Genomic DNA, 15180 nt, shown 5'->3' with positions numbered 1-15180 from the left:
TGTAAAAAGCTGACGCTGAAGCTTGGCCAGGTGTAACAGGGTCAGCAGTCCAGGGGAAGAACAAAGGGTTGGATAGACTAAGAAGGTAGCCAGGCAATTATTCATTTAGTAAGCATTTTTTATTGCTTTTGTGAAGCATGATTCATCTTTTAATATGTGCAGGGACAGTCAATCCTCTGGCTGTGCAAATGAATCACCACATGCTCCCTACTCCCTGCTCCCGTGGGGCCAAGACCCTGCACAGCCAAAACAAACCCTTGGAGGAAGCAGGTCTGAAAGTCAGCAATCGCTCACATAAAAAAAACACAAACAAGAACTCGCATATTTAAAAGGATATAAACCCTCCTTGTCATGGATTGGGTGTTCCAGATTTGATTATATTCATTCTGAGACAGCTCGCGCCTCTGAAGAACGTGGCATTGGTTGCTCAAGAGAGAAATACAAGCCTGGAAGAACCATCAAGGCCTTGAAAGGTTTTTTTGAGAACAACCATGTTCCTACCTGCTTTCAGCACAAGCATCTTATACCTGAGGAAATTTAGCAAGGATGGAAGAAGAAAGCCAGGACTTGCAAGGCTGTCCCGCATGGACAGGGTCTCAGGGCTCTACCATCTCCTTTTTCCTATCCCCACATGCTGCTGATGCTGATATCCAGAAAGAGATGTTCAGATGGAGCTGGCACGCTGCTGCCCTGCCTGCAAGGGGGCTGCCTATAAACTTCCCGAAAAATCTCTTGACTGTAGCAATGGAATGAGGCAAGTATACGAGAAATGTAATATTTCTCCCGAACTGCGTCAAGTTAATGACATTTCCCTCTCCCTTTGCACCTCTGTAAATCACGGCGTGACTGTGGAACTCAACGATGTTACACTGATGTAAAACCACTCTCGGGAGGGAACCAGTCGGCATAAATCATCCCCTTCTATTTCCTTGTACATAATCTGGTGCCAAGCTCCGCCAAAAACAAGGAGAAAACATTCCCGAGATTTTTCCAAAGGCAATAGTCTGTCTAAGCACAACTTTAAATGTCTGCCATTAAAGTTTTCTTCATCTCATTAAAATGACTTGCAAAACCATCTGCTAGCTAATAAAGTCTTTTTAAAGCTTTAATATTGTATTTTATAATGAAATATACTAAGGGGAAAACAGGACATGTATTTAGAAAGACAGAACGGCAACAATCTGCTGTTCTTTCACGGAAAGCCAATGATGTTCGCTCCCATGACTAATTAAAGAGACTGAAGACTTCAGCCCTTTGAACATTTCTTGTACAAATACCATAATTCCTAAATGCATCCACATTTTTATTCAGACTGCTCCCAGACACTGCAGCATTGCTGATATCACACTGTTTTCAAGTTAAAAAAGGCAGATTTCACTTTCATGTCTGACTCTGTTCCATTTTGTTAGCTTTTTACACCTCAAATATTTATTACAGCTTGCAGGGATTCCAGTGGGTAATTTTGCTTCCTCTAGAGACATTTTCTCTTTTTGCTGGTAGTCAGGCTGACCATGAGGTAGGGCTTCCACCCAACCATAAGGGTGACCCGGTGGCACCAGATTGAGCCTCGCCGGGCACCGATGGCTGCACCAGCCGACGATGCAGCCCAAAGTTTTGATGAGCTGCCATCCAGAAGCAAAACCCACTCCTGTCCCGAAAGCTCTCCTCCAGCATTGGTTGGGAAGTAGCTGTCACTCCTGCTTTCCAGTTAAACCAGACTGCCTGTGCCATGCCCTTTCTCACGTGTTGCACCCTCAGACACAAGGACTCTTTTCTTCTTTATGGCTTCTTTTTTGGCACTCCTGGGTGCTGCTGTGGCTGGGGTGTTGCTGCTTCTGCACTGACCTCACAATATTTGCCACACTGCCTAACACACAGCAACTGAGAGCAGCACTTCCAGGAACTATTTCACAACATCCTTCTCTTCCAAAAATACCAGCGATTGGTATGTTACAGAGAAGAGCAGAGAACATAGGCACTACAGGTCTGTGCGGAAAGAGGACTTGGCAGCCCCATGCCAATTTGCCAAAAGCTCCTGGAGGTTCTAGATTCCCTCAGCTCCCACATTCGTTTCCTTAAGCTACCCACAAGAAATTACACAAGAAACAAGAAATTATCTGGGTAAGATACACCAAACAGAGAGAGAAAGCAGCCAGACTCAGAGCAAAGGCATGGATGAAACCCCCGAGTAATGGCAGTGCTCTTTTTCCAGGAAAAGGAGCTGTTGCTGTGATGTCCCAGTCCCTTCGCCCGCTGAGCCCCAGAGCTGGGCAGGATCTGGCAGTGAGCGAGCTACAAGCACTAGCAGGAGGAGAGCAAGTTGGGCACCATGCCCATGTAAGCAGTTAATGGTGAAGAATAAGGGATGTTGTAAGGAGCCACCTGAGATGGTTTCACCACCCGCCTTTGCAGTATTAGGAAACACGAGCCTGTCTCGAAGGTGAGATGAGGAATTTCAGGTCACAGCTTACCAGACCAGGTCTCCTCCACTGTGCTTGCAGCTTGCTCCTCTACCTCCAATGTGGGACATCCCTGGGTCCAACACCTGAAGCAACTGATGTTTTCACACTCCAAGTTTCACCACAATTCTCCATCTGTGCTGCTTTTCCCCCCTTTTAATAGCATTTAACATCTCTGCTCTTCAGCAGTGATTGCTTACTCCTGCTGGGCACTGAGGATTCTGCTTAGAAGGAAAGCTGCAGTCCCCAGCAAGGTTGTTGCAAGTTGCAAGTTACCTCTATGGTAATAGAGGGAATAACTTCTTTAACTTACTTAAAAAAAAAAAACCCCAAACCCCAAAAGAACCCAACCCCAGAAAGCACTTTCTTGGATGGCAAGACACCTTGTGCCCCAATCAACCTAAAATGAATCCAAGAATTTAATGATAGCAAAGCTTGGCTGGGAAAGCAGGCTTGAAATGACACTGGAAGAGCCACAGCCTTCCTTCCAAACCTCAGCTAAGTCCTGTAATAGCTCTGTCTTCATTCTGTCTACTTCTGATCTTCACTTGAGGTATCACGGATGGCCTCAATTGCTTATCTCCTTCTGAGCATCATACGTGCTGTAGTTGTCAAGGTGGATTAACAGATGGGACTGATCTGTGGGCTGAACGCAGCCCTTGGGATCCTCAACCTACCTGTCTGCAAAGTGGTATTAGTACTGCTAATCCCCACTCACGTGTGCAGCAGACTGGGACAAATATAATCTCCTAATTGTTGTACCATCATCTCTCATCTGAGATGTAGCCCCTTTCACACTAGTATTATACCGACAAGCAGTGACAATACCTGGGGTCTATGCTGGGCAGCTTCACAAGGGTTGGCACTACCCCTGTTGATAGAGACCTTCTGCTTACCAAGTGGCCAGGGGAGATGAGAAAGTCTACACTTGCATGTGTTGTGCCAAGAACACTGGCCAAAAGTGGTTTAGATGGCATTTCATTAACGCAGTGTAGCCAGCTCCTTTGAACCAATATAAAATATACAGGGAAGATCAACAAGATGAAAGATCCTTCATCTCACCACAAGCAGCAAAACCCACTAAGACTGCTTGAAAACAGCAACTAGAGTTTTGAAACCATTTGCTTTAACTATATTTTACCCTGTGTCAACCCATGAATCTTAGCTGAATTGTGCTGATATGTGTGTGTGGACTCTTCTTTGGTGAGCTCTCAGAGTATGGGCAGGAATCAAAGCAGATACAAGGATTTAGCCTGCTTCCCAGACACGATGCTGCTCCGAAGAACCATTATTCAATTACAACAGATCCACACCACGGTAGTCTATGACCACCTACAGAGAGAAAGTTTTGGCAGCCGCAGCCATCCCCATGCAGAGCTGAAGAGGGATGCGCCATGATGTGCCGCACGCTACAGCTCTATCACCGCTAAAGTTCCCTTTTCTCATTTATTTTAAAATCCGAATAGGTAACTCCACTTTGCTGGTTAATTAGGCAAGGCAGTATGTTGTTCTTGACAAGTAAGAAGTGGCTTTGGGTGACATACCACAATATTGCAAACTGTTTTCACCCCAGAACACTTTTCTCCCTTCCTTCACTACTGCTACCACCTCAAGAGACTGTTGCTAATGGCACAGATCCTCAGCTGATGTAAACCTGCAAAGCTCTCACTGCCTGATGCGAAGTCGCAGGAACTGTATCAATTTACAGCAACTGCGAATATCTATCGTGGATATTTTCATGTCACCTTCCTATAAGTTGTTCGCATTTTTAGGAACTTGAGATCCCTCACTGCCAACATGCGTCTGCTTAGGGCACAGACCACGCTCTTCACATGGGACTTTTACTCACAAATGTTTGCTCCGAAATCTTTATCTGCCCAATGGTATTTAACGAAGACCAGGATTAGCATCTCTGCAAGAAAGGCAGGCTTAGGACACCCTCATCAAAATGAAGGACAGGAATCAGAGAACATTTGCCAGCTACACTGCCGCCCGAGCTGCTCGAGGATGTACGGCTGCACCCGCCATGGGTGCTGTCCTCCAACATATGCTACTGCTCCGCAGCAAGGCGGTACGCAAGGCCAGCTTGGGCTGCGCAGTCAGCAGTTTAGCCTACTTTTTGTCATGGTTATAAAAAAGCAGAGTTGAGAAATGAGCATGTGGCTTTTTTTTTTTTTTCCCCCCAAAACCTCACAGATTCTTCTTTGGGACAGAGTGGCCATGGGTGGGGGGCAGGAAACATCTGCACCAAGCCAGAACCCTGTCCGCCAGCCCATGGGTGGGGAACGCTGCCGCCCATTAACCAGCACGGGGCAGCTGACAACTCAAGGCAGTGAGAAATCACACCTGACAGAAGCAGATGTATGTCAGCAACAACGGCATGGCCAAAGACTTCAATTCTTAATGCAGCTGTGAGACCAGTTGGGTTTCCAGAGACGTGAACATTGTCCCTGGTCTGTTCCTATGCTCACTGCCTGTGGGCAGCTCATTGCAATGAAGTATTTCCTCATCTTTCTGATGTTTTTTAATTGCAGCTTTGTCCTTAACATCAAACTACAACCCTCAAAACGACCCTAAATAATTAATCTCCTTTGGTTTTACTCAAGTGAAAAAAAGACACCTTGCCATCTCCTCTTCCTTACCTGGCGAGGTGTCCTATTGCTTTTAATATCCTCCAGTGGACTGCCCAGTCTACAAATGATGGTGGTGGTGCAGGATATACCATGAAACAGGAGGAGTCAGGAATTCTTGTGGGGAAAATGCACAGTGCTGCCTCACCTCTGCCCCTGCCAACATTCAGCTTTTGCCCCTCTTTGTGTCTGCGTATAAATACCTTTTACCCTTCCCACAGAAGAGCACTGAAGAAAAATTACCTGGTAAGCACATGTTGGTGCTGTTTCTTTTCACTGCTTTGTTCAAATCCCTTTAATTTGTTGTATTTTTCTGGTTTTGAAGAATTGAGAAACTTTACTAAGAGCAGTAAAGAAAGCATTCTTGTTGCAATTTTGCAATAGAAACGCATAATACAGTGCTGCCATCCTGGTGTCCAGTACAATGCCACTTACTGCCAACCCATACAATAACAAATGTAAGATTCACACTAAAAGTCATTAAATCCTGTGCTCCTAGAGTCGCATGGCAAGATGGGAATTTCATTTTGCATTTTTATGAAATGTATGCACCTCCCTCATTTCCATGAAAATGCACAACAGTCCCATAAGAAAAAAACAATTACGATGAAGGAACTCACCAAGTAAATTTGTTATGCTGTAAGTCATGAATTTTCACCCAGCCTCCTTTCTTGTGCTTAACCCCTTACACTAAACAACGACCACTCGCCAATACCACTGCCAGGTATGGGGGTAGGCATAAGAAAATACCGAATAATATGCTGTAACTCTTCTTACACATGTGACGGGAGTAGAAAATTACCACAGCCTCTTCTGCATTACAAAACATGAACGTAAGAATGAGTGTGTTATGATCTACTGGTGACAAATGAAGCTAATATAAAGCTTTGCAAGATTTCAGCTTTATTAACATTATTTAACTTCTCAGGCCCTTAAAGGAGGCATATTTGATGAATACAGCTGGGGGGACCAAATGGTTTTGCTTATGAAAGCCTGGTATGGTAGGGAAGAGAAAAATTACAGGACAAAGCCAGTAACTGTACAGCCTGGGAAGAGCAGAAAATATGAGGCCAAGGTGGCCAGTACTTTTTAACAGCTTAGATGTTATGTGTGAGAGAGCATCAGTGATGGACATTACTGGAGAAGTTCCCAACTGCCAGTGGAAAGGGTTGGAACAGCTGAAAAGAAACTAAGATAAAAGCATCCCAATGTCAGTGAGAGCAGATGTGCACCTACATGAGAGTATGGGAACCCGGCAAAATGCTGGAATGACACATACTTACTGCCTTACCAAAACTACTGTTAATTGTCCTACTATATGCTAAAACTTTGCAGTAGACACTCCTGAGGATCCAGTAATAGCTGCACTTCAGAAAAAAATAAAAGGAGCAAATACCTGTGTGCACAAAGGGTAGATGTGGATTTTGGCCTCCAAACTGTGGCGACCAGATGTTGATAAAATAACATGATTTTTTACTCAGCACACACCGTATTTATCAAGATACAACTTTCAGAAACAAGCACTGGAACAGTTCCACTAAATACACACACTATACATTGTTCCCAGAATTAGTTAATTATATAGTTTAGTGGAAAAACCTCGTTAATGTTATGCAGTTTACAGAAAGTATCTGCATTTATCAGTGGAACAGTATCTTGCAAAAAACACTTGCCTGATCAGGTGTGTCTTCCCTTTTAGAGACGAAAGAAAGCTCTGAAATTTTGGCCACTATCAACCAATCATGCAGCAATCAAAAACGAACGTTCATAAGAATGAAGGCAGAAAAATGAGAAAGTAGCAGGAACATCATAAAAGATGGGTTAAGCAAGGGTTTTACTTTTTATTTACAGCAAATATATTACAGTAAAAAAGCTTAACATGGCTCATATTGTGGTTGTGTAAGGATGATACATATGCTTACATCAAACAGGTTTAATTTCCTTGGCACTAACAGAACCAAACACGAGTATTCAACACAAAAATAAGAAACAGAACATTTATTAGGCACACTCTACATTAACTGTACACATCTGCGGCTGGAGTTTCAATGCAATCCAAAGAATACAAACAAGCATCAGGATGGCAAGAACTTTTTCGACGAACATGTTTAACCCTCAAGACAAGGCTGTCTGGCACCATTTAAAAGTTGCTGTACTGAACACAGTGATTTTAAAGAAATGTCATAGATGATTAAGACACTGAAAATGCACTCACCATAGTGAAGAATCCCATTATTTTCCTTCTTTCTTTCATTTTTCACTCCCACAATACAAGAGTGTTAAAAGGCTGCATGGCAGACAGGCTGGATGCAACAGCTGGAGGGTTTTGCCTGTCAAGCAAAGTGACTTGCAGCAAGAGACATGCTTTATGCAACAAAACCTATGATATACAGCTTGTGTGGGTTCAAACAAGAAGATCTAAGAACAACAAATGTTGAAGCCTTATAAGCTCTCTTCATTATAATCAGAATCCTGAGAAAAGCAGGGTCCAAATTACTCCAAGTGAATTTAGGCTCACTTATATACAACAAAATTGTCCAGATACATCAACGGTAGTAAACAGAATTAATGCAGTGTTAATCTTTTTACATTTTAATGACTAGCTATAAAACCAGAAACTCGCATGTTCTAATCTGTTTACATTTCCTGAGCTTAGTTAAATCAGATAGGAATGAACATTATAAAAATCCCGGTAAGTCACCAATAAATTAAAAACGTACATAACCACTATAGCTTAAGAAGCCTTACAATGCTCAGAGTGAAGTCTGCCTATCCGATACCACGGCCTTTCCTTTAGGACTCCTGTACGGAAACCATGCCATTAACTTCACCAGCAATACTGAGATGCTATAGAATTGTAGGTCTTTTTTTTTTGCTCTCCAAGGGCCCTTCTAGCAGACTATGCGATAGCTTTTTCTAATGAAATCACATGAGAGCATTCAAAAACGGCAGTCCTCTACTTCCAGTGCAGGAAACAATGTTCTCAGAAATGCAATGTGGTACTGAAATTCAAATTTACCAGCAGCAGTTATTTGGGTGGACGCTCAGCTGCCGCACATAACATCACTACATTGGCAGCAGGTTTAGTGTCCTGTGGGGGAACAAACCAATGAAAATCTACACAAAAGACTGGAGGAAAGACCCTTAGCAATAAAGAATTCATCTTAGCAGTTTCTTTCAGAGCCAACATCATGCATTTGAGAAAAGCACTCGACCTACATGAGTCATATGCATGTTGATTTATGCATGTTTATTTCCTGCATAGAGAATAATGTGTACCTTGGAATAAAACCCAAGCTTTGAGAATATACTGAGAGTATAGGTATTTGTAATAGTGCTATTGGCAGATTAATTCAAACCCAAATGCTCAAACTCAACTGTCTCAAAAACTTGCAGAGCATGAACTTCGATAAAACAAACTACTTTTTAAAAAATTGTCTGCTTATAGCATGATTTTGAATTTACGGTGTAGATAAAAGAGAGGTAGAAAGGTTTATCTCCTCAATATCATTTTCTGTGCAGTATTTATAAAGTATCAGAAAAAAATCTACAGATTTTTGTGAAAATGCCAGCTTTCCCCGCAAGAATTATATGGCATCTCTTCTTTCCACTGAAGTGCTGCAAACTAAGTAACTGAAATCTGGTTCAGAAGAGCTCTTCTTCCCATTAGCCTCACTACATCGTTTTTGTTACCAAGTTCTGCTTTTAAGAAGTCATTGCAGAAATACTCCTATACAGGGCTCAAAAATAACTAGCAGATACAACCTACCCAACAAACTACATTTACCAGCCAAATAACATCAAGTCTGCTACTAAAAAAAGCACTCGCTCTTGCTCTAGTTACAGGATCCCTCTTATGCATGCTACTGAGAGGGACAGAAGAGGTATGGAAGGTCATATGGCCCTTCCCCTCTTTGGTGACAATCACAGGTATGAGCATCATCGTTACTCTGGCTGGCAGTAGCTAGACAGCTTCCCAGCTTTTCCTGCCACGATCCACCCTCCGCAGTGGGAGGATGGATGGTGCTTTAGTGACGAGTGCTCCTCAAAAAGGGTAGGAAGGACGAGCTGACCAGAAGAGACAGCTTAACAGAAACCACATTGGTAAGATAAATATCCATCTTTCCCTGGCGTAAGACAAGCCTGCGGCACTACAGCTTTCTTGATTGTCACTAGACATGGGAGAGAGATGAAAACACCTTGGCTCCTGCAGCTGCAGTCATCAAGACCATGATCAGTACAGTGCATATCCCAGACCCAGCAGTGCCAGGGAAAGACAGGTCAGAGGCAACAGGGTGGGATCTGGCAATAGGGGCTCCCTCCCTGACCCCCACTCCCACGGCATTGCGAGAGCTGATGTATCTGGATAAGAGGGACCTGTCTGTTGACATTTTGGGGCGCTCAGGGCTGGAGCTCCACCATTATTCACATAGCAGTGACTGTTCAAGGGTGGGATTTGAGCCATGAAAGTCAGACTGCTGCATGGTGACCTTTAATTTACCCATAGAAAGTTAAATAAATTACATTAAATTAAATTCAGCCAAAGCAGATGCTAGCTTATTTATCAAAAAGCTCAGCTTTCTCTTTCTTTCCACTGGTTTTAGAGACAGGCAGCTCTCGGGAGCAGACCTTCACTCTAACTCAGTCGGACAAGAGCAGCTCCGTAGAGATGGCCAGAGTGACTCTCCAGCAGCAATTCCAGCCGCAGCAAGACCTGGCTGTCCCTAGGGACGCCCAGCAAAGGCACGTGAGCACAGCATCGTCACCTGCTTGCTCTCTACACTTCTTGCCTCACCCAGGACTTCTCCCTCCTTCCACATAAACCGCATCGGACTTGCAGTGGAAGACGATTCTTTGCTGCCAACATTGCCTTCTATTGTCGTATCTTTTAAGAAATCTATGAATTGATTAATAAAAAGAAGTATTTACTTCATTTCAGAGAAACAGATTCTGCCCTGCAAATACATAACTTGTCATTAATTTTTGATAGGCTTGGGTAAGGAAGCTTGTTTACAGTAACAGGGTCATGTTTACAATATAGGCTGGAAATCTTTTCTTTCTTTTGGTTGTAGCATTATGAGACAACTAATGCTAGTGTACTCAAATAATCAAGAGGCACGCTTCTCGTTTTTACCTGTCCTATCTGTCCTTCTGTCTGCTCCCTTTCAATAGCATGCCTAAAAGCAGAGTCACATAAATAAGAGATGTGTTGCTTTCAGCCACACATGCTTTATACACAGTCTATTTTGCCTCTTTTCTTTTGTTCTCTAGAAACTACTCCCATTAATTTCATCCTCAAACCATGATCCACCAAAATTAAAAAAAATTCAAGTACAAACCCAAACTTTATTGCTGGGTTATGGGTCAATATAAACTGACCAGAGTCAACGCCAACCTAAAATTCGCTTTACAAAAGTAAGGACTGTTCGATTACATTTGCTGACCACAGACAGCTTCTTTCACTACTCATACAGTTTGAAGACTGAAGATTTGCTGGGAACAAGACACAGTCCATGTCCTTTGGAAGTAAATGGAACTAATAGCCATCATCATCATCCATATCACAGCCATAATCTGAAACACAAAGACAAAGGCATATAAAAATGCAAATATTTGAGGCAGATGGAAGATACAACAAAAGTACTGCTACTTTCAGGTTGTTTTCCTGCTGTGTAACTAGATGGTAAGTTTTGCCTTAAGGAAGCATTTAAAAAAAATCATATATTTTCTTAGGGCTAAATAAAAAGTTCTTGCACATACTTTCCTCAATGAAGTAAAATTATTTACACACACAGGCATGTGTGTGTAAATATCTCTTCTCACTTGTCACTGGACCCTCATTTAGGATTACTTGGCACATAGATATGTGAAATACTTGGTTTAATTTAGAGGTTTAGGTGATCAAGCCTGATTGTCACAAGTAATTTGGAACATGGTGGCTGATAGGCAGCAGCATACATCTACAAGTAGGCACTGTTCTCACTAGGCATAGCCACCAAGAAAAAAGCTGGCTTGTTTATATTATTCATGGATTTATAAGCTGAAACTGCAAGGGTTCAGAGATAGCTCAGAGTTCCCATCAACATCAAAGGAGTCGTGCAACAAATCCTGACCAACGCATCTGACTCAGATCTCCCGTATCTACTTACTCTTAGAGGAACAACTTAAAATTTTGCCCAGATTTTTTTATCCAGTTTTGTTTTCTTAAACAATGCTGAGTGCAAAGACTGTGCGATATGTGTGTCAGAAGGCATGTCTGTGTGTTCCTAATGCACCAATTTCTCTTCTGTGTTCTTCTGAATGCAGTGAAACATATTTTCTCCTGCAAAGTCAAACCTAAGGATAACTATTACATATGACCATTCAGTAAAGTTAACCTTTATATTCCAAATTCAATACAGTGAATTTCACATTTCATCCAAAGAGTCAAGCAAATGCTCGGAAGCAGAATTAAGTGTAATCTATAATAATTTGTGTAGAATGGGTGAAGTTCACCATCTGTAATTCCTGCAGTTATTCCAGGCAAACAGGTCTAAAACCCATGAAGAAAGCACTTAGAAAAGAGTTATTTGTTCTGCTGAGCAGCTCTGCACACCTGCATTTGAATTCTGGGAATACTCCTTTCCTTTTTATTTTTTTTTTAAACTCTGATTTTTCAGCTGCTGTCCAGACCAGACAGGGAGTAGCGGAATGTTCTCAGAATGGTTTAAAAATAGTAACATTTACAAAGAAAAAAAGCTCAGTGACCTTTCTTCTATTTTTGTGGGGGGGATTATTAATAAACATAGAACCACCTTCCCCCACATGGGTGCCTCTTCTTGGGAACATTATTCTAATAATAAATGCAGGCAACAAACTGTTTTTCCTACAGTTCAGCAATTATTTTCCAGTGGAGAAATCAATTTAAAAGCAACGCACGCTTTTGTGAAATGTATACATTTTGTCCATGAAAGCTAAATTAATAGTACTGGGAAGATTTTTGCAGTAAATAACATTTCAGTAGGAAACTTATTCCCGTCTTGCTTTTTCACAACCCATAATTAGCAGCTCTCATTTTAAAAATATTTTTGTGTATTTTCAAAGCTTAACTTCTAAGGGGAAGTTTTTAATAAAGGATAAACGTGGATGTGTCCAGCTAGAAAAAAATGCAGTGGAGAGGATACTGCCTTTTCCTGCCAGCAAAGAAACCTAATTAAATGAGTGGCTTTGCTGGGTAACCCAAATAAATTAGCACACATCTGTGTACCATACAGCATGCCGTATGCTATCAATGCAATTTCTGTACTTGGTGAAGAACTCTTTCCTCCTAACACTTTCCCCAGAAACAGAGTGTGACGATTCATAGAATCACAGAATCATAGAATCATTAAGGTTGGAAAAGACCTCTAAGATCATCAAGTCCAACCGTCAACCCAACACCACCATGCCCACTAAACCATGTCCCTAAGCGCCTCATCTACACGTCTTTTAAATACTTCCAGGGATGGTGACTCTACCACTTCCCTGGGCAGCCTGTTCCAAGGCCTGACCACTCTTTCAGTAAAGAAGTTTTTCCTAATGTCCAGTCTAAACCTCCCTTGGCACAACTTGAGGCCATTTCCTCTCGTCCTATCGCTTGTTACTTGGGAGAAGAGACCAACCCCCACCTCGCTACAACCTCCTTTCAGGTAGTTGTAGAGCGCGATGAGGTCTCCTGATTCCTTTTGTTCTGAGCTGGACAGCCACGTCCCCAGGGCTCATGGACAACCTGGACGTCGCTGCAGCCCCACTGAGGAGGAGGCAGGCAGGAGCTTGAGCCCCGAGCACTGCTAATGGAGGGGTTACTGACCCTGTAATTCCTCAGATCCACATTAATAAACCTAATTCTGAGGAAGGCATAACATCAGTTTGTTCTTGAGAAGCCCTCTTAGCCTAAAGCTCAAGATGCAAAGTTTTCTCAGGAGGAGCCTCTGAGAAGGTCAGGTTTCGGACAAGGGTGACTCCAGGCTTTCCCACAGGAATGGGCAATGCCAGAAAGGCGGCAGGAGCTCTGCACGGGACAAGCTGCCGGAGGGCAGGGACAACAGGGGAACCCTGCCTGTCCTCAGCCCTGCAACAACGAACCCCACAGCACCAGTAGATAGTAATTGAGACAGCGTCCCAGCTTACCGTTTCCTCCCATTAACTGCAAAGCGCTCATGCAGTGATCATCATCTTCTTCTATTTCTTCCTCTTCCACCTCTTCGTCAGGGTTATAAGCTACTGGGCCACTCTCCACTAGCACAGCTGCTGGTTTTTCTAAGTCAGGGGCTTCTGCTTGTGCATTTGGAAAGGTTACCTGCAAAAAAGAAGAGAAGACAGTACAGCAGCCCTTCCTTTTGTTCAATATTTGTACAAAACTTTAGCAGCTTCCAAATGATAGGGACAGGAGAGCTGGAAGCCCATGTCCTGTGCTGGAGGCTTAGCTGTTCTAGGGGACATGCAAGTTGATCAAAGAAATGTTGCTCGAATGAAAGTCAGGCACAAACATCCAGTTTTCACATAATTCATAGCCAGGTAACTGAAATATCCAGAGATGGTAACAGCAGAACAAGGATCCTCTTGCAAGCACAAGGTAAGGAGAAATTTGGGAGTGCAGGCTCCTCAGTAGAGCTCTGCAGGAAAACTTACCACCTTTTCCTCATTGTGCTCGACTCACATCAGGCCTATTACACAATAACAACGTTATTGACACTTTAATGATAGCAAAAATGTACCCTTCAAATCAGAAAAAACCCAACATGTATTAGTTTTGACAGCTCCGGTTGGATTTATTTGGAGGCACAATGAGCTGTGGAACAAATAGCACTCTTTAGACAGCACTTAATGTGATGGCAGAGCACTAGGTTGACAACACACGCCAGCACCTGTAGCATTACCTATGAAATTCATCAGAATAATGATCTCCAAACACTAACTTGGGAATTGATCACTGACGGGACCCATTCTGTACGTGCACCTCCCCAGCTGCTCCAAGGTGAGGCAGGACACAGCAGGGAGGGAGACAAAGGGCAACACCACAAGGAGACAGAGGTGAATTTGGAGAAGGTAATATTGTCTCCGGTTCACTAATGACAGATCTGGGAATGGGGCAGGAACCAGCAATGTGGTCTGCCCCAGCACAGCCCAGGCTCTGGTGTCTCTGGAGCTCTCACTTCCACGGTGCGCTCGGTCTAGGGCTTCACCTCCCTCTCTCATCCAGGGAAGAAACATCACAGGAGCTTTATCTCCACCAGCTTTGTAAGAGGGCACTTTTCACCTCCGTTCTGTACTTGGACTATTTGGGGTTTGTAAACTAGAGCCTGTGGCCCAGAAAGACATCCCATTAGTGGCAACTTGAAGAACATTAGGGATTAACCATTAACGCTGCTTTGTCATGTGAGCAATTTTGGGAAGGGAGTACTTAACAGTACCTGTCACTAGTCAGCAGTTATCAGCACTGAGAGTCATCTCTCCTGCTAGGAAAGATGGAAAAGACTGGGACCACTTCCTTGGGAAGGACAGTGGTGAGGTGCTTCTAACAATGAATGGTCCAAAGGAGACCAGGGAACCCCAACTCCTCTGGTCCCTCTGCAAGAAAAGTCCTACAGTGCTTTTAAATTACAGTACACAACTACGTACTGCATCTTCTCCAATTCCATTGGCAGTAAGTTCTGACTCGGCGTTGTAATTTATTTTTATTTATTTATTTATAAATGTATTTACTTGGGATGCAGTAACTCCCAGAATCCCTGTAACTCCAGGCACTTTAGAGATACACCATAAGAGAAAATCCCTGTACCAGAAAGTTGATTATTCAAACATCAAAGCTGTTCCTGAACTTGTCATATAGCATGACAGTCAACCTAAAGAATCTGCCTGAGTTTTTCAAAGTCACCTAAGGGTTTGCTCCAATAGCTCATTAATAGGGCAAAAGACACCCATTAATTTTAACGGAAAATCAAGTATTTAGATATTCGGATCACTCAAAGACAGGTTTTAATGATTTTTTAATGCTCAAATTAACCATATTATTTAGAGGAACTTCCCTCCAGTTTATTTTGTATTTCCTACCACTGCTTTTGCCTCTAGAG

General features: G+C 42.9%; 1 protein-coding gene across 1 annotated transcript in view; it reads right to left on the bottom strand.

Moving 5' to 3' along the window:
* Positions 1–10323: 10323 nt before the first annotated feature.
* Positions 10324–15180, bottom strand: part of LOC104081429 (transcription factor IIIB 90 kDa subunit-like) — a gene marked incomplete at its 5' end in the record, with an annotated part of 45629 nt that continues 40772 nt past the window's right edge. The window contains 2 exons of the mRNA XM_009584181.1: positions 10324–10663; positions 13238–13406. Of these exons, the coding sequence (XP_009582476.1) occupies positions 10626–10663; positions 13238–13406 (207 nt within the window). The remainder of the gene's footprint in view (positions 10664–13237; positions 13407–15180) is intronic.

This window comes from Fulmarus glacialis, unplaced genomic scaffold (assembly GCF_000690835.1).
Source record: "Fulmarus glacialis isolate BGI_N327 unplaced genomic scaffold, ASM69083v1 scaffold15648, whole genome shotgun sequence".
NCBI classification, from domain to species: domain Eukaryota; kingdom Metazoa; phylum Chordata; class Aves; order Procellariiformes; family Procellariidae; genus Fulmarus; species Fulmarus glacialis.
The sequence above is the reverse complement of the archived record's forward strand: the minus strand, read 5'-3'. Positions and strand labels throughout refer to the sequence as shown.